The 24,498-nt window shown below is 33.5% G+C and overlaps 4 protein-coding genes across 8 annotated transcripts in view; 3 read left to right on the top strand and 1 right to left on the bottom strand.

Annotated features, from left to right (window-relative positions):
- Positions 1 to 218: 218 nt before the first annotated feature.
- On the bottom strand, positions 219 to 3,329 carry LOC132704563 (transmembrane protein 272-like). Its single transcript, XM_060674634.1, has 4 exons — positions 3,050 to 3,329; positions 2,752 to 2,862; positions 2,571 to 2,693; positions 219 to 1,906 (listed from the first exon to the last, which is right to left on the bottom strand). Exons 1-4 carry the CDS (start codon positions 3,171 to 3,173, stop codon positions 1,548 to 1,550), a joined length of 717 nt encoding a protein of 238 aa, XP_060530617.1. The 5' UTR covers positions 3,174 to 3,329; the 3' UTR covers positions 219 to 1,547.
- Positions 3,330 to 3,701: 372 nt separating this feature from the next.
- On the top strand, positions 3,702 to 11,585 carry LOC132704479 (polyphosphoinositide phosphatase). Of its 2 annotated transcripts, XM_060674490.1 has the most exons (8): positions 3,702 to 5,460; positions 6,338 to 6,524; positions 6,580 to 6,787; positions 6,842 to 7,049; positions 7,546 to 8,045; positions 9,382 to 10,609; positions 11,038 to 11,223; positions 11,284 to 11,585. In XM_060674490.1, exons 2-8 carry the CDS (start codon positions 6,450 to 6,452, stop codon positions 11,522 to 11,524), a joined length of 2,646 nt encoding a protein of 881 aa, XP_060530473.1. In that variant the 5' UTR covers positions 3,702 to 5,460; positions 6,338 to 6,449; the 3' UTR covers positions 11,525 to 11,585. The 2 variants fall into 2 exon arrangements, with proteins under 2 accessions (XP_060530473.1, XP_060530474.1); XM_060674491.1 differs by lacking the exons at positions 3,702 to 5,460; positions 6,338 to 6,524 and having other exon boundaries at positions 6,651 to 6,787; positions 6,829 to 7,049.
- Positions 11,586 to 12,626: 1,041 nt separating this feature from the next.
- Positions 12,627 to 13,423, top strand: LOC132704480 (ubiquitin-ribosomal protein eL40 fusion protein). The gene is made up of 2 exons (XM_060674492.1): positions 12,627 to 12,755; positions 12,940 to 13,423. The coding sequence occupies exon 2, from the start codon at positions 12,951 to 12,953 to the stop codon at positions 13,335 to 13,337; it is 387 nt and encodes a 128-aa protein (XP_060530475.1). The 5' UTR covers positions 12,627 to 12,755; positions 12,940 to 12,950; the 3' UTR covers positions 13,338 to 13,423.
- Positions 13,424 to 15,273: 1,850 nt separating this feature from the next.
- The window catches only part of LOC132705471 (protein turtle), a 207,336-nt gene continuing 198,111 nt past the window's right edge, over positions 15,274 to 24,498 (top strand). For 2 of the 4 annotated variants that reach the window (XM_060676059.1, XM_060676057.1), the window contains exon 1: positions 15,274 to 15,946. The gene's annotated coding sequence lies outside the window, so the exon portion shown is untranslated. The remainder of the gene's footprint in view (positions 15,947 to 24,498) is intronic. The other 2 variants (XM_060676058.1, XM_060676060.1) reach the window with 1 other exon arrangement.

Here is a 24,498-nt window from a genome sequence, read left to right as displayed (position 1 = left end):
TATATTGGCAAAAACTCGTTGCGCCAGGGTGCAACTGTAAGAAAAATGTTGCAAACGCGCCGTGAAACTTTGCGAAACAAATATCTCTTTATGAAACCACTATACTACAAAGGGGACGTTTTTCATATATGATCGCAAACAAAAAAAGAACACAAGCTTTTCGAATTTTTGATTAAAAAATTACACTGATTTAATTAAAATTACCTCAACAAAACTGCGTTGATAAAAGACATACAATTTTAGTCCAATATTTGCAATGCATGAAACAATGAAATGTGTATGAAAATTTTGTATGGCACTTAAACATGAGCAAACCTGCCACAATATTTAATATGGAATCACCCAAAGCGTTCACGCTCAGCTTTGGCTTTGTTAGGATACAATAACAGATCAAATTTAATGTTAACTCAATACTAATACATAAGTATATTTATACTAATTTGTTCGTGTAACGAGTATTGCAACAAATATTAAAGCGCAAAAAAATTACACTTGACAATTGCGAAAGTAAAAAATAAACCTCTGCATTTATAACTTGTAAATATTAAACTATGTCTATCTAATGCAATTTACACTAACAACGTAAAATATAAAAACGTCAACACGACTAAATGATTTAACAATACAGTTTATATAAAAATATGTAAAATAAATTTTATCACAGATATAGAAAGATGCACTCGTCAACAAAACCTTGGCACATTACACAAATAAAAAATAATCGAACTCCTTCAGGTATGAATAGTCTGAGATTCAAACTTATTTTTGATATAATCCCAAGTCCCAAAATTAAGTATATTGATACAAATGTTTCACATCCAACATAAGCGCAGCTTTTGCCGAACGAATTAAAAAAATAATGGACTAGTCGATTTTAATCATGTGCACTTCAATAGTTCAGTGGTTTTTAGAAAGATTACAGGAAATTTGATACATTCCTTTGAAGATGTAATGAGCAGACTCAGCCTTACAATACATACTTAATTAACAGCCTGTAATGAAGTATGTAGCTTAACTTTTTTTCGAAATAATTGGGTATTTTAGGGGTTTTGACTTGCGATATTAGAATTTTATTTTATTACGGTTCTAAGTTATAGATGGCCGCCATGTACACGAATGTAATTTTTACGTAAAACAGGTGTATTTTGTAGAAGTCGCTAGGAGCAGAATATTTGGACTTTAAATAAACGATGTTTGAGATTTTAAATTGCAAAATTAAAAAATTATTTAAACTTTCTTTTTTTTCTACTATAGCTATTTATTTTAATCATTTTTTAAATTAGTAACTTGATTAGAAATGGCCATTTTAGGTAGCTTTTGTTAGGTTTCATCCCAAACTAATACAAAAATCGGGCTTACAAAATATCTTTTACAAAAACTTATTTTTATATAAAATATGACAACCTCAAACAACAATTTTCATATATTTCGTTTGACAGTTACAGTTTAGGTACCTGTATATAGCAAAAGCAAAGTTATATCGGATATAAAACAAGAAAATTAAACCACCAAAGTTAATTTTTGGAAAATATTTTTTAAAAAGCAATTTACCAATGACGGCCGGTAGTGGTGTTTTCGTCACTTCTATCGGTGTGAAAAATAACAGTCGCTATACTAATCGAGCACAAACATATTGTAACTATACCCAACAAAATGTAGACGGATGTGATAAGCCAAAAAGCAAAAAGGTACAAGTTTTTGTTACAATATTGTCCGAAGGAGGGGTCATAATTAGGCTGGTATTCCTTATAAACCCATACGGACCCGATTATAAACCAACCAAGCATAAAGCAATTTAGTAAAGTCTGAGTCGGAGATTGCCTAAGATTTTCTTCTTGTCGTTCCTCCTCTGTCTGTCGTACTCTTGCTGAGAGATGAAGTAGCTGCTTTAATATACCAAATATACCTAAAAAATGTTTAGCACTGTCTATCTACTCTACAAATTTTCTGCCAATCTGGTTTGAACAGGCTCATTTAGCAATTTTTTTGTTGTTGATTTGGTAATTATTATTTCCTAAAACTTTTGTATTTTAGAATCAATGACCTATGGGAATTAACTTTCCATTTTCTATGCCATTATTATTTCATATAATGCAATAGGAATAATAGGAAGACATTATGGACTTATGGATAAAAACAGTTTATCAACTTAATTTTCCATATGAGAAAGTTAGAGTCTACAGGGTATCCCACATTTCAAAATATATTATCGAGTTTATGAAAAAAGTAAATACAAAATATTATTACTTTATTACTCAACTTTCCTGTGATAACTATAACTTGCACATAATGTTAAGTATATATTATTAAAAAATAAGGGTGACTTTCTGTAACACATTTATCACTAAGGCTTAGGATGTAATAGTTGTTTTACATTTTTGTTTTAGGAGACAATATATAATTTATGAAAAGATTCAGATTACTCACCTGAATGATGTTAAGAAAAAGCAACACACCAAGCAGAGCCAGAGAGATATTTAATTTTGGATTTATTTCTTCAAACATTTATTTAAATCCATTTGCAAATATTAATTATAAATGAACAAAACTTTTTACAGGAATATCCTTACCTCCTACAAGTAGATAAACTGGAATGTACTCCCCTTGAGGGCACTCGTGCAAGTAAATGGACCCCATAACAATCATACATATTGGAATTACTATTGTAACGCCTAATATTATTGTACACCCAACTAAAATTGATAATTTGCATTAAAATATCATTGGTCCAATAACACCATTATTACTTACGAGTTCCTAAAATAATAATTATAACATTTTTCAAAAAATCTAAAATTCCTTTACTTGTCTTTTGGGCTTCCCGAACACGTCCAAAAAGGGAATCATAAGAAGGAGGAGGTGCTAAAATTAGAATTAAGAACCATATCAAGTGAAATCAAAATAACATAAGTAAAGAAAGAGTATGTTTCAAATTGTCTAATATTATTACAAAACGAGAGTTTTGTGAGGGATCTGGTTGTTTGGTCTGTTTATATAATTTTTGCTTTATATTACATTTTTTATTAAAAAAAACTAATAACTGAAATACCATTTGGGTTTATCGCTTCCTCGTATGACGGGGGTGCACCAAACTCTTCATAAGCACAAGGTGCAGTACTACCCGTCTGAACATGACTGACCGATGGGGTATTGTTAATTAATATACCGCTCATATGAAATACAAAAATGTTTGTGCCAACTAACGTCCTCTGAAACTACATAACAAAAACGAGTAATTTAAAAAATTCTATTCCACATCAAAATAGTAAAAAATAAATACATGCTATTCACAACGTATAGCATGTAAACTTGTTAGTTTTATGTTCACTGTTCACTGGTTCTGTCCAACGCGAACGTTCATGTGTTGTTTGGTTTATTTCTGAGGTCACATTTTTTTTAAACTTCTACAACAATTTAGTTTGTTTGATTAGTTTATTTGATATTTCGCCGCTGGCTAATATTGATCTGTGTGATTGGAACGGTATAGTAAACTTTGAATTAAATAAATTTTGCTTAAAAAAATTCTCCGCAAATCTTTGGATAAGGGAACGTAGTACGTCACTGACCCCCCTTTGCTGCAAAGCGGAATGAATATCTCTCGTATCCATACTTGTGTCACTCGATAAGTGTTATATTTTAGTTTTTCTACAAATCATACTTGCGTAAATGTGGAGTAAATGCTTTAAAGAGAGTTAGTTAACTAGTTATTTGTTTCATTTTATGTTGTGAGTTGTGATTACGAAGGACGAGAGTACACGAAAACAATTTGTTAAACTGAATTCTGTGTCTGTTGTTTGTTGATTTACACTTTGCTTCATTTTATTTTATTTCCGTTGGGGATTCGTATTAAAAAATATATATGAAATTTGGGCGGTGGGTGGCAGTTTATAATGGCACCTTTACTTTAGTTTAAGGCGGATATTTGATTGTTGGGTAAGTCGAAATGGATACTAAGCAGCCAAAGCATAAAACCCGAAGTCCACCAAATTTTATTTGTTACCATTGTCATAAAAATTTTAACAAAAAATCTAACTTGATTCGTCACATCGAAAGAGTGCATTCTCAAAATAATAAGATTAATAGAAGTTTACGGATAATAAAGTGTTTGCTATGTGGGTTAGAATGTTTAAAACAAGATATGGTTGGGCATTATAACCAAAGTCATGCGATAAAAATAATTACAGAAAGAATAGAATTTGATCATCTTGAGGATTTTGAAAAATGGAAAGAACAGATGGAAGATGATACAATTGCAAAGTTTATAAGACACAGAACCAAACAAACAACTAATCAAATTATTCATTTTTATCGCTGCCACCGAGATGGTTTTTATAAAACCTGTGGAAAGCAAATTCGCCGGTTAAAGTTGTTGGGAAGCAATAAAATTAATGGTTATTGTCCTGCTAAGTTAATAGCCACCGTTTTAAAAGAAAGTAATGTTGTCAAAGTAAACTTTACAAAAACTCATGTTGGCCATGAAATGGACCTATGTCGGATCATTCTATCCAAAACTAAGAAACAAGAAATTGCAGCAAAAATTAAACAAAACATTTCTTTTGACAAAATTTTAAATGAGGTTCGGACCAATGCTTCGCAAAGTAAGTTAGAAAGGCTTCATTTATTAACCAGAAAAGATCTGCATAATATTGAAGCTATGATTAGCTTGCATAGTGATTCAGAAAGGGATGTTAAATGTATTGTTAAAACGTGGGAATCTGATGATTGTATGGCATCAACTGGGGTAACAAGTTCAGATATCTCTGATGACCCGGAAAAACTAAGGACCTCTCTGCAAAACATGTTTGATTTAATCTTAATGAATGTTAATAATAGGGAAAATTATAGAGTGGTAGAACAAGCATTGTTGCCTGTAGTACAAGAATTTGCCACATTAGTGTGAAAACAAATTGAACTACTCTTATAAATGACTGAAAGAGGGTACCAGTTACCAGACTTTCCAAAAAAATAAAAAGCGTAGAAGTTTCTGTCCTATTTATGTATATTATTGTCTAGTGACCAGAGTTATCTGGGAGAAGGTGTTTAGGTATGAAACCAAAGACAAACCACAAAAACCAGTGTTTGTTTTATTATCAAAAGTTAGTTTATTAATACATAAATAATAATGATAAAAAAAATCAAGGTAAAACAGAATACATCACAAATAAGATGTGAAGAAGACATATATAGAACAAAATTTTTACCTACACTTAAAGAAAATTATGAAGTTGTTATCAAAGATATGAAACAATTGTAACATTATTTAACGTGGTTCATGAAGAAACAAAAATTAAATTGAACTTCACAGCAAAATTTAACAGAGAAGAAAATGAAAAGAATGACAAAAAAGGTGACCAAAAAATATCTAGAACCAATAAAAAAACACTTGAGTCAGTCCAAGTTGACAGGAACGAATAGCTGAAGATAGGAAGACTGAAGCTATTTAAGGAGCGATGATGTAATGTAATTAAGAGTTTTATAAGTATTAATTTTTTAAATTAGTATTTTTAACTCGTAAAGGTGAATAGACACTTCTAGAGGAGCCTATGTTCTTACATGTAATATGCCATTGTTTATGTTTTTCACTCTAAATAGTTCCTAACAATAATTAATGCTAATAGTAATTGGTGCTTGTATGTCTACATAAATTATACCGAATATATTTACAATATGACTTGACTTTTTTTAATCAAAAGTAGATGACATATAAGAAAAAAAAGAAAGTAAACCTACTGCACCATATCGCAATTTTTATTCTCGCGAAAAATGGGTAAAATATAGAATATCCTAGAAACTTGCAATCTGGGCTGTCTAGAATTTCTTATTAAAATTTCGGAAGAACTAACATTCAGAAAAGTGATAAATACCGAGACGCATTATCCGCATAAATTTTCTCTTCATGCTTGGAATCTTTGAATGAAAATAGTCAATTTATATAATGTAGATTATGAAAAAATGTTTTCCAATATAAAAAGTCGCAATAATAGTAGATTATGCAACAAGTTTGATAAACGTAGTTTTAGTCACGGGTTTGGGAGCAATCGGATGGTCATAGAAAGAGTATAGTATGCAACACGTTTATAAAATTCTTTAGGCATTCGGACCAAAAGAAACTCGTGACTAAAGTGTCATTTATCAAACTTGTTGCATAATATATATTATAGCAGCATAATAGTAGTTATACAACAAGTTGTGGTTAGTAATCGTAATCGCCATCCTTGTAATTGACCGTTTGGGTTCGGTTAGAACATGGCACCTCTAGGGCCAATATTAAAAGGAGTAATTACAAGACAATTTTTTTGATGCATTTTGTACACATCGTAATTTGTTTCCTTTTTAGCACTCCGTACTTCCAGTAGAGGGTTGAGGTACATTTCTTTAGGAAAGGTGTTTTACATTAATATTATGTTAATAAAGCTGTTGAACTAAGAAGCAACCAAATCTGCTCTAATATGGACAAAAGTGGGGCCGAATTTTTTCCTATTATTAGCTCCATTCAGAAAATGGCGCTTTATGAAACTAAATCTGTAAGCGAAAAAACTGACATTGCGCGCATTTTTGAATTTTATTGGAAATTTTCAGAAATTTTATTTAGTGGGTTCCAATAATACACAAACTCGGTTTCGAGTGTTGAAAATAGATCGGACAGATCCCAAAGACTTGTATATTTATGATGATAAGATGGAGTATACTGCAGAAGAAATTCACGATCTTGTAGGAATGATTGATTCTGGCAATAGGAAAGCTGGTGGAGGTGTTTCAAGAACTATATCCGCATTTGGTATTGTAGGTAAATATTATATTTGAAGTCTATTTTTTACGTTTGCCAAGGAGTACCTTTCAGGGTTTATTAAATTTCTTGAAGGCAGTTATATCATATTAATAACTAAAAGAAGAAAAGTAGCCGTTATTGGTCATCATACGATTTATAAAATAGAGGACACAAATATGATCTACATTCCCCATGAATCAGCCAGAGTTATTCATCAAGACGAATCAAGATATGTGAAGATGTTTCAAAGCATCGACTTAGCCAGTAACTTTTATTTTAGGTAATTTTGAAAAGGAATTTACATAAAATAGAAAAAAAACATTGCTTCAAAATGCCACGTGCAAACTTTCAACAATCATTGACTCTCGACATTATTCTCGTTTGTAATTACAGTTGGTTAGCATATGATGCTAATTTTTGACTTGTCCATAGATCTCCCATTTTCTAATAGCTGGCTGGTCTTCCAAACAATGGAAGATCTGGTCTGTTTTTGAATATAAATGGCGTCACTTGCTTCTCACATAGATTTGCTTTAGAATTTAGAATTTACAGTATGCGACTATTATGCCGACCACTGATCAATTGGGGATCCATCTCTCAGGTGAAGTTTATTATTTTGTGGGAATCTTAAGATCTGAGTCTCATAAAAATTATTTAATTACGATTAATACTTTTTTATTTATAAAAAACTTTGATCCATAAGTGATTGGTTTGAATATCTATAGAAATAGTTACAGTTTGCGAAAGCCTAAGTTAAAGTTAAAGTTATTTTTCAGCTACAGCTATGATATAACACATAGTTTACAACACAATTTAACAGAACCGAAACAATTTCTAACAAACAATTCCGAGAAATCTGAATCTGACACCCTCCCAGATAACAATCACGGGCTTCTAAGCAGCTCGGTGCTACCCCAAAGGAAAGAAAAACAACTTTTTGGAATAAGAACTCAGCCCTATGAAAAATTTGTTTGGAATCTTCACTTACTCAGCGAAGCTCGGAAAGCAGACCTTCATCCAGATTGGATATTGTTTGTAAGCCACGGGTTTATAGGTCAAAGTAATATAAATATTTTTGGTAAATCAGTGTATGTAACGCTCATCGCTAGAAGATCGAGCAAATATGCTGGCACTAGGTTCTTGAAGAGGGGGTCCAATTTCCAAGGAGACGTGGCTAACGAGGTGGAAACAGAACAGATGGTTCATGATTCTGCAATGTCTTCGCTGAGTAAAAGTCATTGTACTTCTTTCGTGCAAATGCGGGGTTCTATTCCAGGTAAGATCACTTTTAAGTTTTTCCATATTTGACATATGTGTTATATTACTTTTCGGGTATTGTTTCAAATAGGTTTAGGACTTATAGTATCTATCTATCTAAATAACCATTTTCCATTTAGTCAATGATAGACCGTTTTTGAAGCTACTGTAATTCCCGATATAACTTCGCTCTTGATCTGTCTTCAGTAGAATTTCTTTGCTGAAGAAAACGCGACACATGTTCTCCTTTCAAGAGAACATTTGTCAGCATAGTGAATAGACCTGCCGACAGTTGTCACAACTGCTATAAGTGATGTAATTCAAAGAAAAGTGTTGCTAAATCACATCGCAGCTTGTTTAGCTGTGACCAAATTGGCGCTTAATCAGTTTTTAAGATTTTTACCGATATTACTGAGTACAGAAATTATATACTGTTCAAATAAAAAATTAGTTTGTATTTTTGGGTATAATAAAAAACCAAAAAATGTTGATTGAAATTTGAGTTATGAATGTTATATAATATGCTATAGTGATAATAATTATATAAATTATAAAATTTAAAAAAAAATCAATAATCAAAATTGTCTAAAAATAATTGTTGGAAAGATGGGTATAATCTTCAGTGAATTCCCGTCAATTTGATACACTAACCTCCATTTTATCTGTAAACAGCCATCTTCGCACACTGAACTGGGTTTCCCTGAACATTGAATGAGAATGAGCAAATACTGCTGTAAAAATGCCACTAACACCCTGAGAACTCTTGAACACGTTACTGTTTGGTGGCTTCTAGAATTCTAATAATGTTTATCTAAAAAGACACCATAAAACAAATTTGAAAAGAATTAAAACACGTTAACTTAAAGGTGGTAAGACCTTGATTCAGTAGTAATACTACAGCGTTCAACCGCGACGGAGTCGCTTGCACTTAGCCGTGAGGTTGTTTTCCTAGCACTCCAACATTGGTGCGCTCTATTAAGGGTTGCCAGATTGTAGGTATTTCCATATTTAGATTGCTAAAGATGTTTCCATTGTTTTTAATGAATATAGCTTTCTTAAACTTTCGCTTTTTCGAATACGATTCCCTGTGGACAACCTGAGCTTCGCACCATTTGATGTGGTGCTGTTTGGTTCATACATTTTCCGCGATTCCTGACTTTTGTATTTCACCCCTCATTGTGTTTTCTATGATCTTCAACTCTAACGTTTAAATTATGAAGCAAATCCTTTTTAATACTGATTAATTCTACATCGAGTGATGCTTTTGCAAAGTGTTTGGGATTGTTCCTGTCTCTGCTCAGTTCCATATTTAAAGTATCTACAAAGTTTGTCGGACCCCGACTTTTCCATTTTAGGTCACTGGAAGCAAGAAATGGGCAAGATGGTCGGCAAGCCAGCGATTACCATTGACTTTTACGATCCATTCGCCGAAACCGCGGGCGCCCATTTCAACGAACTCTTCAAACGTTACGGCGCCCCTATATACATCCTCAATTTAGTTAAACAGAGAGAACGCAAAAAACAGGAATCCCTATTGAGCGATCAGTTCAGCTCGGCGGTGAAATATTTGAATCAGTTTTTGCCGGTCGACTATCAAATCGTTTACAAAACGTTCGATATGGCGCGGAAAAACAAATCCAGCGCTAAGGTTTTAGACCACCTCGCCGGAATCGCTAGAAGTGCCGTAATGAAAGTGGGGATATTCCACAATAATGCGAAATATTATTCGCAAGTGAACGGTACCGTCGTGGGTCAGACTCAAACAAGTAGCGGAAGCCGACAGACCGGTATTATCAGGACGAATTGCGTCGATTGTTTGGATAGGACCAACACGGCGCAGTTCGCAATAGGGAAATGTGTGCTGGGGTACCAGCTGTGCGCATTGGGAGTATTGGATAGTCCTATCCTGGAATTTGATACCGACTGTGTTAGAATGCTCGAGTCCCTTTACGAAGATCACGGGGATACTCTTGCGTTGCAGTACGGTGGTTCTCAACTGGTGCATCGCATTAAAACTTACCGGAAGACGGCGCAGTGGACGTCTCAGGGGAACGATATCATGCAGACCCTGAGTCGATATTACAGTAACACCTTTTCGGACTCTGAGAAACAAAACGCTATTAATTTGTTTCTCGGCTTATTTAAACCGGAAGAGAATCAACCTCCCATTTGGGAATTTCCCAGCGATTATTATTTTCATCATAAACCCAGTATTTTTAGTATGAAATCGCTCACCCAGTGGTGGGACGTGGGCGTGTATAAAAGTCTCCCTTACGCGTACAATGATTTGACGAAATCCTGTTCGGAGCTGATTCAAGTTTTGTCCAGGGATATAGAAATGATCGATTCCTATTTGGACTTTTACAGGCCCTATGAGTTTAGTGTGCTGGATGACGTGTATGGTTACAAAATAAGCAATACTGTGAGAGATTTCATGCCCAGTTTCACGACTAACTATAGCCCGTTTACGGTTAGGGTTCGACCAGTTAAAAGGCGGGAGGATGTTTCGCAAAAGGGAAATACAATGAAAAATCCATCAGTCAGCGGGCAAAGTTCGACGAGTTCTACAGCTTCCAGCACTAGGTGATTGTTATTTATATATATTAATTGCAGTTATACCATTTTATTTTAAGATAATAACTGCAGAATTTGCCATCAGCGCTAACAAAGCGTTATAGGAAACTATTGTAAATTAGTTGGGTTATACAAATCATCTTTGAATTCTGTGGGACTGTAGACCATTGCACAATAAAACCGTACCATGTTACAGCGTGAAAGCTTTAAACTTCTTCAAATCAGACTGGTCTGACTTCGAACTTCAGCCATATTTTGTCGACAAACTATTCTCATTTTGTTTAAACTAATTTTAAATGTGAACACAGGGTAAACGTGTAAGAAAGCAAAAGTAGCAAGAAATGTGTTATTAATCGTTGATTTTATCTGTACATAAAATAATATTGAGTAATCTTGAAAATTGTTTTTTCAAAATTTTTTCAAAAACTTTTCTTAAGTTCTAGTAACGATGGCGACACTTCAGAAGATGACGACAGTTTCGCCTCTATCGAATCCCACAAGACCACTTCCAAAGAAGCGTCACCCGAGCCCGCAACATTCAAATCTTTGTTCCCGGGTACCCAAGAATCTTATGGATTCGAAATTAAAAAACCGTCCCAGGAAGATATTCTTCTATACAAAAAGTAATATTTTATATATATTTAGACAAAATTTAATTGGTTTAAACTCTACTTCATCTGTAGGTATGTATTAGCTGGTAAACGGGCAAACGGCACAGCAGTGAATTTTTTACATTCTAATTTGACTACCATAAGGCACATCAGCAAATTTTCCAAGGATTCATCATTGGAAGTTGCTGTACCGACTGTTAAAAAAGAATCTATCGAAATTTACAGAAATTATGTGAAACTGGCTAAAACTGGATTCAATATGCCAAAGCATTCTGATGTGGAAATATTCAAATTGTATGCTAAACTTAAGTGAACTTTTGTGTATGTATACTTGTGCGAATTCCATAGAAATAAAAATTGATTATTCTGGTTTACTTATTGCTTTACTTTGTGTCACAAATATTTAAAAATAAAATTTATATTTAACCATTTTCAAGAAAAAAAAAAGGTTATTTAGGTAAATACAAACGAAATATGGGTATTTTAAGTGTTTTTTGAAATTACATAAGTAGAACAACACGTACCAGTTACTTTCTCCAACAAAATTTTTAAAAGTCCTAAACTTGTAAAATAATAATTTCTTGGATTTTGTGGGAACCATTGCACATGGCGGACGTTGCTCCTGCCCGGTTCCAAAATATTTGTAGAAATCGGTAGAAATTAGTGTCGTTTAAAGAAAATATTGTTACGTATAGTCGTTATCTGACGTGATAGAGAAGTAGTGCCTATAAGTTTGGGAAATAGTGTTCGTCTTACGTGGATGTACACGGATTTGTGATGTGTAATTCCATAAGGTGTATGTAAATACGGTTTCCGAATGTCCTATATTCACGCTGGTAACCAGGCCGGATGGGATCGGATATCCCGTATAAGATGATTGCTGGAGCCGTTTGAAGAATCGGTCGTCATTTTATGACAATTTATTTAGAAGTTTCCGTTTTTGTATACGTAAAAAACAAAAACCTGGAGGATGATGGATTGGTCCAGACCGTTCTCTTAAGAAGGCATTCTGTAGGATATCTGAATAATGTGAAAAATTGTGTAAGCTGGCCGAATGACCTTATGCAGTCATGGCCATTAGAAGTAAAAAAAAAGAAGAATAATTTCTTTTTTCACAAATATGTTGAGCAATACAGTCAGGGTTATTCGGCCATTGCCAACATCTGTCGAGGATTTTTGATGGAATTAAACCAACACTTAACTTTTACCAAAACATTAGTAAGTCGACAAAGATTTTTAGTTGTGGCTTTTACTACCATTCTTACTGTGTAATACTTATTTATTTGAAACGTGATCATGTAACTCATGTAATTTCTTGAGAAATTATTCTCAAATAATTGAGATGACAGAATTTTCCTGCTTGTGGAATAAATCCTTGACAATAATAGCGACACCTAACGTACAACACACTTTTTCTGACGCAACAATAGTCAGTATCGTCACATAACTGACCACTTTAATTTATACCATACGTTTTATCTGTCCTAAGGTTCCTTTTCTGTTCTGTGTTTCCGAGAATTGTGGCTTGCACGTTTTGTGGAGATGTAAGTTACTAATTATTTTACACAAATTGTTAAATTTTGTTTTTGTATATTGTAAACTTTGAGAAGGATTATATACATGGTATATCTTATGGAGATACAGTGACTTACAACATTTTTTTAATATTAATTGTTGGAAAGGTTGTCAAAAAATTTGTCAAACAGATTTTTTTCTGCTTGTTTCTAGAAAAAGTCACAATGCAAATTTTTGTGAAAACTCTCACGGGGAAAACTATTACCCTTGAGGTTGAACCTTCCGATACTATAGAAAATGTGAAAGCTAAAATCCAAGACAAAGAGGGCATTCCTCCCGACCAGCAGCGCCTGATTTTCGCCGGAAAGCAGCTTGAAGACGGACGAACCCTTTCTGATTACAACATTCAGAAAGAATCAACTCTGCATTTAGTTTTGCGTCTGAGAGGTGGAATCATTGAACCTTCTCTACGTTTGTTGGCCCAGAAATACAATTGCGATAAGATGATCTGTCGAAAATGCTATGCCAGGCTTCATTCTCGTGCTACAAATTGTCGTAAAACTAAGTGTGGCCACACCAATAATCTCCGCCCCAAGAAGAAGCTAAAGTAGAATTGTTTCTTATATTTAATAATATATGAATTAGCTTCATTGTAAAATGAACCTATTGTTCTAAATATAAAATTCCTTGGAAGAAATGAGTTTTATTAAAATAATCAGTTATACAGTGTATTAATGTTAATATTTTTGTGTCCTGTTCCTCAGGCATTAACAAAAAGTTTTTGTATCAAGTGTACATAGATCTGATCTTAAATCCTTGCTATTTGTTTACAATAATTTTATTAATTTTATAATGTGATAGAAAAGTGACAAATTAAGCAGTTAATATTTATCTAGTTTTTATCAATAATACATAAAATTGCACATTGATCATTCATAACCCAGAGTTATATGTAAGTAAAACATCTAACCTCATCACTTTATTTCAGGTTAACATAATCATCGATTAAAAAAAATCAAATTATTCGCATATTCGAGTAATATATATATATATATATATATATATATATATATATATATATATATATATATATATATATATATATATATATATATATATATATATATATATATATATATATATATATGATGACACTATACTCCGGGATATATATATATATATATATATATATATATATATATATATATATATATATATATATATATATATATATATATATATATATATATAGTGTCATCATATATATATATATATATATATATATATATATATATATATATATATATATATATATATATATATATATATATATATATATACACACGTTTTCTAATGATTCTCTTTTTACAGAATTTAATTGAGTTCAAAGCCGGACTCACAATTATTGAAAAATTTTCAAAGCTGGTAACTATACAGTTAAAGATACATTCAAATCAGTCGTTAATAATGATAAAAAATTATATATTTACTCAAATTATAAACATTATAAAATGGAATTTTAAGATGCTCTCGCTCTCTCTCACCCTCCCTCCTTCTCCCTCAATCCTGTCTATGTTACCATCCATAACGTTTTCAGGAAAAAACACTTCTGAAATATAGAAAGTGCCACAATAATTAATGCTGTATAATTACGCATACTAATAAAATATCACAAAAATCGATTAAAATCGCAAAATAATTCCAAAAACTAACCAAGAAGATATGAAAGAGTCGAGAATTTAGACAAAGAGACAAATATAATTCTTCCTTATAGTTACTAATTCTTCTCGTAGTTAGGTACAAGTGTATATATTTAGTAACTTTTATTTTGTATTTTGGCTATTAACTTTTTGAGCATGTAACTAGTAGAGATCCTGCCTATGCCGATAATACAGGAGCTCATGGGGCAACCAAGAGATATATAGACGCCCTGCCAATGCCCATAACTATGAAAAACATGCGCCAAATTTAAGCAATGACCTTGCGGAATTCGACAACCAACGTCAAACGGATAGAATGCCAATAAGTTTAGATGTATTTCCTCATAATATGCCTATGCCTATGATTAAATGTTCTGGGAAAACGAGTTAAGTAAAATCGTAAAAAATCACAACCTTCTATTCGAAAATATCAATGTCGCCTGCGGCGCTTTAATTGTTTCTTACACTCCGAGATGATTCAGATTTTTTTTTTGTATAGGCGTTATTGAAGTGAAGAGGTTCTTCTCTATGCAGTTGTATTAAGACCTCATGACTGAAGAGTTACACCACTCTCGAGAAGAGTTTAAAAAGCGACAGTTACTTTTGTCGAGCTCGTGACAACGCCGCATAACTTTTTTAGCGCCATCTGTGGTGTAGTAACAAAACTTAAAAAAGATGTACTTTTACGTAATTTTTTTAGGGAACGAATGAAAATCAAATTTTTTTCAGCATTTTTCTGTTAGGTAAACGGTGTTTTTCTCTTTTAGTAGATTACTTAAAAAAAAGACACTCAAAAATCTTCATACATCTCATCTTCTATTACGTCCATTTTAACAAATCGCAATTTCTAGCCAAAAGTTTCTGGTTTATGAGTAAAATTCCATTGGTGGATACGAACATAGCTGCTTAACTACTTGTTAAAAGATTATTTACATTGGTGCATACGGGCATTAAACGGTGCGTTATAGCCAGCAGCGTCGCATAATAGTCCAGAAGGAACATTTTCCAATGTAAGAAACAATCCAATGCGATACAGAAACACGGTGCGTCAGCTACTTTGCTTACACCTCTCTAGCTGTTTAAAACTGGTCTGACACGGATAGATCTTTTTTCGTACACAACCCAAGCGCAGCGTACGTAACGATGCACCTTGTTGGCGGCGTGCATTTCTGAGGAGGCTCCGCACCGAGTTCGCACTCTACTACGCAAGGCAAGAAAGATATTCAGACGGACCGTAGTATAGATTCAACCGGGTTTACGGACGTTTGGTCAGCGGTCCTTCGAACCGAACACTGAGCAGTAACACACCGTTACGGCCACGGCGTCGATTAGTATATTCCACATTACATTCTTGCAGTCTTGCCCTGGGCGTATCGTCAGTGAATTTCTGGTTTTTTGTGAATGAAAAGCGCCCCAAAAATCGCGCAAAAGTGACGGAATTTCTTTATTGTTTCGTGTCAGTTTGGGTGTCGGACTTTCTGGCGCCCCTTTTCGTGGGCTGTGCGGAGGTGACGGCCAAGGTATGCATTGTTGTTTACTGTTGCAATTTGCGACTCGACCTTATGTAGCTCTTTAATAATTAAGACGCTTAGGTCTAAAAAACAGCATTTTAAACGGTCGCCCCGTTTCGGAACTGAGAACAAAACACAACAATAACAGCACTAGGACATTTAAAATTTAAAAAGTAGGTAGTTGTACGTAACTGGTTTTGTAAATGGCAATAAAAAGGAAGCCTATGAACCGCCATAATAGATGATCGTTATTTTTGTTCACTCTCCCCAGACCTTAATTACAGTTACCTATGTGGTATATGTTTTAGTTGTAAGTTTTTAGTTCATTTTTTTTAGGGTTTTCGAGAAAGACTTTAACAAACAAAACAATGTTTTAAGATGAAAATCTTATATAAACATAAACTTCGCTTCGGATTTATTTGTTTTGAGATTTTTATTTTTTCTAAAAGTTATATCCTTAAATGTTTCTATTTACATTTTCATGTGAAATAGACATATTATAAGGTATGTATGCATTTTAATATTTTATTTATAATAATAATAACAATGATGAAATGCATTCATAATTGAGTCTGAAAACTAGTTCTTCTTAATTTTTCTACTACAAAAAATCGATCTGAATTGCAAAACAGTTCGAGAGCAGGATCCCGAAAGTGGTATTACTCTGTAGGTAAGAATAAACTCTTGACTGCTTGAAAGTTTTCGAAGTTATTCGTTGTACCAAATTTCAATTTAACGGAGGCATTAAAAAAAAGTACAAAAATGTCTGTAAACTTTCACACCCTGTAACATGGAAATGAAGCTTCTAGGTACTTTTTTAACATTTCAATTGAAGAGGATGTTAATTTTTTTCAAAGAAGGCTACTCTAATACTAGTTACAAATCTTCTGCATTCCCCCTTGATCAATTGTTCTATAGGACTTCTTGTTAACTTCTTCAGAACTTAAATAAAACAGAACTCAACCAATAGAAGATATTATGATTAACAAACTATCTGTTTTAAGCTGTAAGTTGGTTTCTTAATAATAATTCTGACTCTAAAACAGCTCCAATACTACCTCCGCTCATAATTGTGTTTGCAGTCTATTTTTGAACCTGCATGGTACATACTACAATAATATTTAACCTAAAAGTAGTATTTAATTTCAAAAATAATTCGCAGAAGTTGTTAATAAAGCTCGAATTGATTTGAAAGTGACCAGGAGGTTATTTTCACTGGGACATTGTATAATTGTAAATTTTAGATTCAATAACGGGAGGGCTATTTTTATCTCAGTATAACCGCCAAAAATTGAATCTCTAATAGTGTCCAATTTCAGTTTTTTACATTTACATCATATATAAAATATTATATATTTTTTACATTCTAACAGTTACAGTGTGTGACTAAATGTTTTATTTTAAGTCAACTTTAGACTAAGAGCATCAAAAACTCTACCAAACGTCTTAAATTCCGATTTATATAAAGTTCAGCAATTTCATCCTACTATTAAGAACGTAAACCAGAAAATTCAACATTTTATTATAGTACCTAACAGTTTCATATCTATTTAGTTTAGTTTACATTACTATATCACTTATGGGACTTTTTATTCATTTATTGGTTTGATATCAGTTTATGTCTGTAGAAGAAGTTATAATATTTATCGGTGGAAGGATACAATGCTCAAACATAAGCGGTGGGATTTTATCAACTCAAAGTGGGTCTCCCATAATATATTAATATTAATTAAGCATTCGAAAGTGACTAGATAAATACGTAAATATAAGATGGTGAAGTTAAGTGTCCATTAAATGCTGGAATACTATTTTTGAGTAGTAATGCAAGAATTTTATTTCACATCTCTAGTCCCAAAAACATTAATCGGAGGTACAATTCCTATTTTATAGTTTGCAAAGATCGAAGAGAAATGTTGAGCTTCGTGTTCGGCAAATAGATTAACAATACTTGCGTTATCCGTTGCGGGCTCATCCTCATAATATATTCTGCTGTGGTTCTAATTGGACTTTTACACAATCTTAAGGTTCTTTGATTATACCTCAATTGTCAATGCTCAGAATCTTTTTTTAATACTTTCCGTTGATAGACAAAAGTTGCTAACGTTCTCTTAATGTTTATGTAACGGAAACGCAGGAAGTTCCATGAGCTTGTAAAAAGAATTCAGTTCAATCTATGAATTCATCTTGTATGATGTTCATCGATAAATATGCAACCACCCGATTTTTACATTTATATCTATATAAGCCCCTCGATTCACGGCCGCGCATCATCATCAAATTAAACGGCATTCACGGAGATTTGGTTGCATTTGTATCGGGTTAAACAAATCCGCACTATTAATATCACAAAGGGTATTGTTTCCCTGATTGGCAAGCGGTTTCTAAGCCCGGTCGGTATGTTGGTTTCGTGGCTTACAAAACATATACGGCGGCCAAATATTGAGCTGCCATAAACAAGACCTTTGTTTGACTCCAATCACTTCCTCCATTCTATGCGTCCGTGTGTACTGTGGGTAAATCGTCTCTTCCATATGCATATATCGAAATAATAGATTTTGCTTCGGCGAAACTGTTTATGATTGGCATCCATTGGGAAGTTCATATCTGATCGAATCGTGCGCATATATTACTTATTAGAAGAGACCGTTAGACGTATAGGTGCTATCAAGACATTGCAATCATACTTAATTGAAATGAAACAGGCAACATTTGTATTGTTTTTTAATATGAAAATTAATCGGTGGTTGATGTCTCCTGATATTGTTATGACCTGGGTCCGGCTCGGCCTACGAAAATATGTGAAATATCAAAGAAAGATAAACGATTAAAATGAATTCACAAAGTACCCTCTAGCGAACGAATTATCCTCAAAAACCTCAAACTGGCAGAAAATAGAAATAATATCCCAAAACCAATTTGTCATCTCCTTCTAAAAAATTTGCCTCAATTGTGGTTAGTTTTGGCTAGTTTTATATAACTTATAGCAATATAACTTGGGTGTTATTGAACTATTTTGCAAGCTGCCAGGGTGATTTGAAGCTAAATTCATCTCGGTTTCTTGATAGTCTTCAGATCGAAATGTCTTTTTTTCTACTCCCTTCTGAAAAACGCCTAATTATCTATGCGCGGAAAGCGTCGCTTTACCACGTCTGTTTCGTTTCCCACGGATCCGAGCCACTTCGGACATTTCCGGAACTTTACCGCATGAGTTTGGGAGCAATCGGGTGTTTTCGGTTCGGTCATGTCAGTGAATGTATTTGTGTTCGTTTTGCAAAAATGAACCAAAAAACTAATACACAGAAAAATGTTTTGCAATATATCAGACAATTTAAATACTACGAGCTATAAGCTACAATTAAAATCTAGTAGACTAGTCGGTAAGTACAGTGACATTTCTAATTTAAGTTTCCAGCACATAACCGGTAGGTTATCTTCTTTCACAAGAACTAAATCACCTTCTTGGAGAGTGCTTTGAGTCTTCTTCCATTTACACCTATGTTGCAATTCGGATACATATTCTTTATTCCATCTTTCCCAAATATGCTGCCTCATGCGCTGCAGGTGTTGGTATATTGAAAGGCGATTTTCAGGAATTTTCTATAGATCCAATTCCGGTATCGTAGTCAATTGCTTGGTCAATAAAAAGTGAGAGGGAGTCAAAGGACTAAGATCATATGGACTTGAGGATAATGGAGAAATAGTTCGGGAGTTTAGTATGGCTTCGATTTGTGTGACCAGTGTATAAAAATGTTCAAAAGTTAAATTTACGTTGGATACTACTCGCTTTAGATGATGTTTCGTACTTTTCACGCCTGCTTCCCATAAACCACCAAAATGTGGAGACCGGGGCGGAATAAATCGCCACTCTACGTTTTCTTTTCCAAAGGTATGAATTAAATCGTTGCCATTTTTTCTAATAAAATTGTATAAAGCATTTAATTCAGAACTGGCTGCTACAAAATTGGTTCCGTTGTCCGAGAATATTTGACTCGGTTTCCCTCTGCGAGACACAAATCTACATAAAGCTAAAATAAATGCATCTTTCGTGAGGTCGGTTACCAATTCCAAATGAAGTGCCTTTGTCAGAAAACATATAAAAAGTGCAACATAAACTTTTGAAGTTTTAAAACCACGACCTGTTTTACTTTTCATGGAAAATGGACCTGCGTAGTCGACGCCAGTTATGTTGAAGGGATGGGTTGGACAAATGCGCTGCTCAGGAAAATTTCCCATAATTGGTTTTAAATTTTTGGGTTGAATCTAAAACATTTGATACAATTTCGAACTGTCAGCTTGGCTAAATACCGCCGAGAAATTGGCCAAAATTTCTCGCGTATCGATGCTAATAAATGTTGCGGGCCTGCATGAAATAACTTTTCATGCTCGTTTTTAAATAATAATTTCGTGAACGAATGTTGTTTTGGTAAAATGAGTGGATATTTCTTTTCAAAATCATACTTTGCATTTGACAGTCTGCCCCCAACACGCAAAAGACCATCATCATCAAGAAAGGGGTTTAAATTTCCAATTTTATTCGAATTTAATTTACCTTTCTTGACTAATTCAATTTCACGAGAAAATGATTCAATTTGCACTAATTTTGTCAAGCGTTTAAAAGCATCTTCAATTTCTTGAACTGAAAGTGGTCCGAACTGACGATTCTGTTTTGAATTCTTACAATTTTCTTTGAATCTAAATATCAGTGCAACTACTCGTGTCAAAGTATTTATATTAGAAAATATTTCAAATATACTAATATCAGAATTTTGACGTGCAATAGGAACCTTGACGTTCTTTCGCATGTCAGGAAGCCCTTCTTCGCGATTTAAATTAATAGTGGGCCAATGAATTTCGTCTAATTTTAAATAATCTGGTCCTTGCCACCATATTTTTGCGCCTCCTATTTCGCAAGGCTTTACACCCCGTGACAAGAGATCAGCTGGGTTAAATTGAGTTGGAACGTGTTTCCACGGATTTGAGCCAGTCAAAGTTTGAATCTCCGACACTCGGTTACTAACAAAATTTTTTAACTTATTTGGGGGGGTTTTCAACCACCCAAGTACCACGGTTGAGTCTGTCCAAAATACACATTTTTGTATTTTCAGTCTTAGAGCTTTCAAAACTTTTTCATACAATCTACCTGAAACTAGAGCACCACATAATTCCAAGCGAGGCATGGTAATTGTTTTAAGAGGTGCCACCTTTGATTTACCGCACAATAAATTAACAAATGCCTTGGAATTTTGGTCAATGGATTTAACATACACACATGAACCGTAAGCTTTTTCGGAAGCATCGGAAAAGAAATGGAGCTCAATATAAGTTGAATTTTTACAAATAACATTTCGATTTATTTTTTAGTTCATTTAATTCACTGAGTTGCGAATAAAACTGACACCAAATTGAGTGGATATGTAAAGGTAAGCTCTCATCCCAAGAAATTTTTTCAAGCCATATGTTTTGCAATAAAATTTTTATTAAAATTATACAGGGACTTAGGAGCCCTAGTGGATCAAATACTTGAGATATTGATGACAAAATTGTACGTTTGGTGATTTTTGAACTTTTCAAAATTTCACATGTATTATACATTAAACTGTCGCTAGTTGGACACCAAATCAAGCCTAATGTTTTTGTGCTTTCATTTTCGCCGAAATCAACAATTTTTGACAAAGAATCATTATCAGGAATGCATGATAAAATTTCTGGATTATTAGAGTCAAATTTTCTCAAGTTAAAGCAACCTTGGCGGAGTATTTCGGATACTGTTTTACATATTTGCATAGCTTGTTCAACCGTATCTGCGCCCTTTAGCAAATCATCTACGTAAAAGTCCGATTTTATTATTTTCGCAATTTCTGTACATTCTTCTATTTCCCAAAATCGTACTATTTGCGCATGTATTTTTTGTTCATCGGTTCTCGAAAAATTACAGCGGATGCTTTTTGATTTAATAAAACCGAGCGGACCCGATACTACCCATCCGAAGCGAGTTTTTTGAAGCAAAGGTTTATTAGAGCCTAACGAAATTTGACCAACGCAAATTAACTTCCAAAAGACATCGGCACCTATAAGCATGTCAATGCTTTTAGGTTCAAAAAATGTTGGATCTGCCAGTTTTATGTTTTTCGGTATGTTAAGCTGCTCAAACTTGGTAAATTTCCTGTAATTTTTGGTATAACAAAGCAAGAAATTTTTTCAGAAAATGCGTTAAATTGAGATTGAATTTCGATATTGCATTTGGCTTCAATGCTTGAAAGAGAACCATTTAAGCCACTCACGGGGATGCTAACTTGTTCTGTGCTTAAGCCTAAGCGGTCGCAAATTTCAGTTGTGATAAAACTAGATTGGGATCCATTGTCAAACAACGCCCGTATTGTAGGCCCATTTTTCTCGCGATCAAGAATCTGTACGTACGCCGTTGACAACAAAACGTCATTTACAGTATTACAGGTAGAAAACGAAACGTTCGAATTTGTGATTGGATCTGTTTGTTTTGAGCACGAGTTGTCCGATGTAGAACTTGTAGGGGCAACAGCATTTTCAACGTGCAAAAAAGTATGATACTTCGCGTGGCATTTTCTGCATGTACTACGTCTACATATTTTGCTAAAATGCCCTGGTCGCAAACAATTTAAACACAATTTCAGTGACAAGACCTTTTCACTTCTTTTGTTTGTGGGAATTTTCAGAAATTCTGGACAGTTGTGTATATAATGGACGCCGTCGCAAAATGAACATTTTGCCGCTTTTTGATTGTTCTCGGTAACTAAAAATACTCTTGTGTCTCTTTTACTGCTTTTTTCCAATTGTTTATCGGATTGATTTGACTCAAATGTTTCTTTTAACTTGGGAACTTCTTGACTTTGTCACTTAAACATCTCCCAATCCCGAGCTGTAACGCTATCGAATTTTGTCCCTAACAAATAAACAATTAAAACATCCCACGAATTTATTGGCAAATTTAATTGTTCTAAAGTACGAAGATTTTTTGTTAATGTGTCACGTAATTTTCGAATGCCGTTAGCCGATTCGTTCTTAATTGTGTCCATGTTGATAATGTTCTTTACATGATTGTGTATTAACATTTTGTCATTGTTAAACCTTTCAACCAGTAAATCCCAAGCGATTTTGTAATTGCTTGCAGAAAATTCTAGCGATTTTATCACCTGAGGGGGACCCTCTGTCAACGAAGCCCTTGAATAATGAAACCGCTGTATATCGTTGATTGCGTCGTTTTTGTGAATGAGTGACTCGAAAATATCACGAAATTCTAACCAATTTTGTTCAAAAACAATTTTCAATAAAAGCGAGGCGGTCAGGAATTGTTTAGTCTGGAACGTGCAAAAGCGGGACTCACTTTGATGATTTGATCTGACCTTTTTTTTTCCGACTTATTTCCAGTTCCTTATAGTGCGTATATTGCGAGTGAATTTTTACAAGAAACTTTGGATGGCCACCACGTTCGCCTGATTTATCGCTATTAGACTTTTTTTATGCCAATTTTTAAAGAAAAAAATATTTCGAAATGATTAAAATACGGTTGATCAATTACGCCAAGAAATAGCGCATCGATTTCATTAAATACAATCAATACATCTTTTAAATGTCATTAATCATTAGCGCAAAAGGTGTGGTTATGTTGACAGCATAATGGATAATATTTTTAACAATATGTTTAAATTCCGAAACTCCTTTTATCTTTACTATATACTTTGTAAGTTTAATTATTAATATAATATTCCATGAATAACATAATTTAATTATATGTTAAAAGGTTTCTGCTAGCGATCTGAAATAGGGAGAGCGCACACTGTGTATTTTTGAGTTCAAGATATTATTCTACTACAAAGCAGGTTGGTTTCTTCCATTCTTATTGTTTTCCTCCTTTTGTATTTCTTTGATGGTTTAAAAATATTGTAGTTTCTTAATGCTAGAGAATAATGAAATGTATATTTGCAATGACAGGGATCGTTAAACAGGGTGGACAACTTTAATTTTATATCGTAAAATTTTGATAAATTCCGTGTTTCAGTTTTTAACACATACAACTCGAATCGTTTATAAATTTAGGGTCACATTAATTTGCATATAATAGAAAAACGAGTTTAGTAAATGAAAGTAATGAGACAGCAGCGTTACTAGAGGTAGTTAATTAGGGACAAAAAGTAGTAATATAGTATAATAATAATTATATATTATTATCAATTATAGCGATCGGCAGTAAAAAATCCGCTATTTACAATACAACTTCATTTATAAATTTTAGTCGTCATGGTCTGAGTAATCAGATGAACCATAGTCGTTGAAGTTCGGAGAAATAATACGGGGCTCTACAGAATTTTGTGTTATCAGCTTTCCACATTCTTTCTTCTATTTCAATCACATGTTCGACGCATTTATTCCATTTTTCGCAATCCACTGTCTTTACTCTCTCTTGCAAGAGCGTTTCAACCTCTCTTATTTTAAAAGTGAGGTTATGCTTTACTTGCGTGCGATTCATTTCATAAGGATTAAGGAGGAGTACCGTTATATTTTGTTTTGAAACATTGGACCATAAA

Source organism: Cylas formicarius, unplaced genomic scaffold (assembly GCF_029955315.1).
Source record: "Cylas formicarius isolate icCylForm1 unplaced genomic scaffold, icCylForm1.1 PGA_scaffold_7__23_contigs__length_41026272, whole genome shotgun sequence".
In the NCBI taxonomy this organism is placed as follows: domain Eukaryota; kingdom Metazoa; phylum Arthropoda; class Insecta; order Coleoptera; family Brentidae; genus Cylas; species Cylas formicarius.
This window is presented reverse-complemented; position numbering and strand designations above follow the sequence as displayed.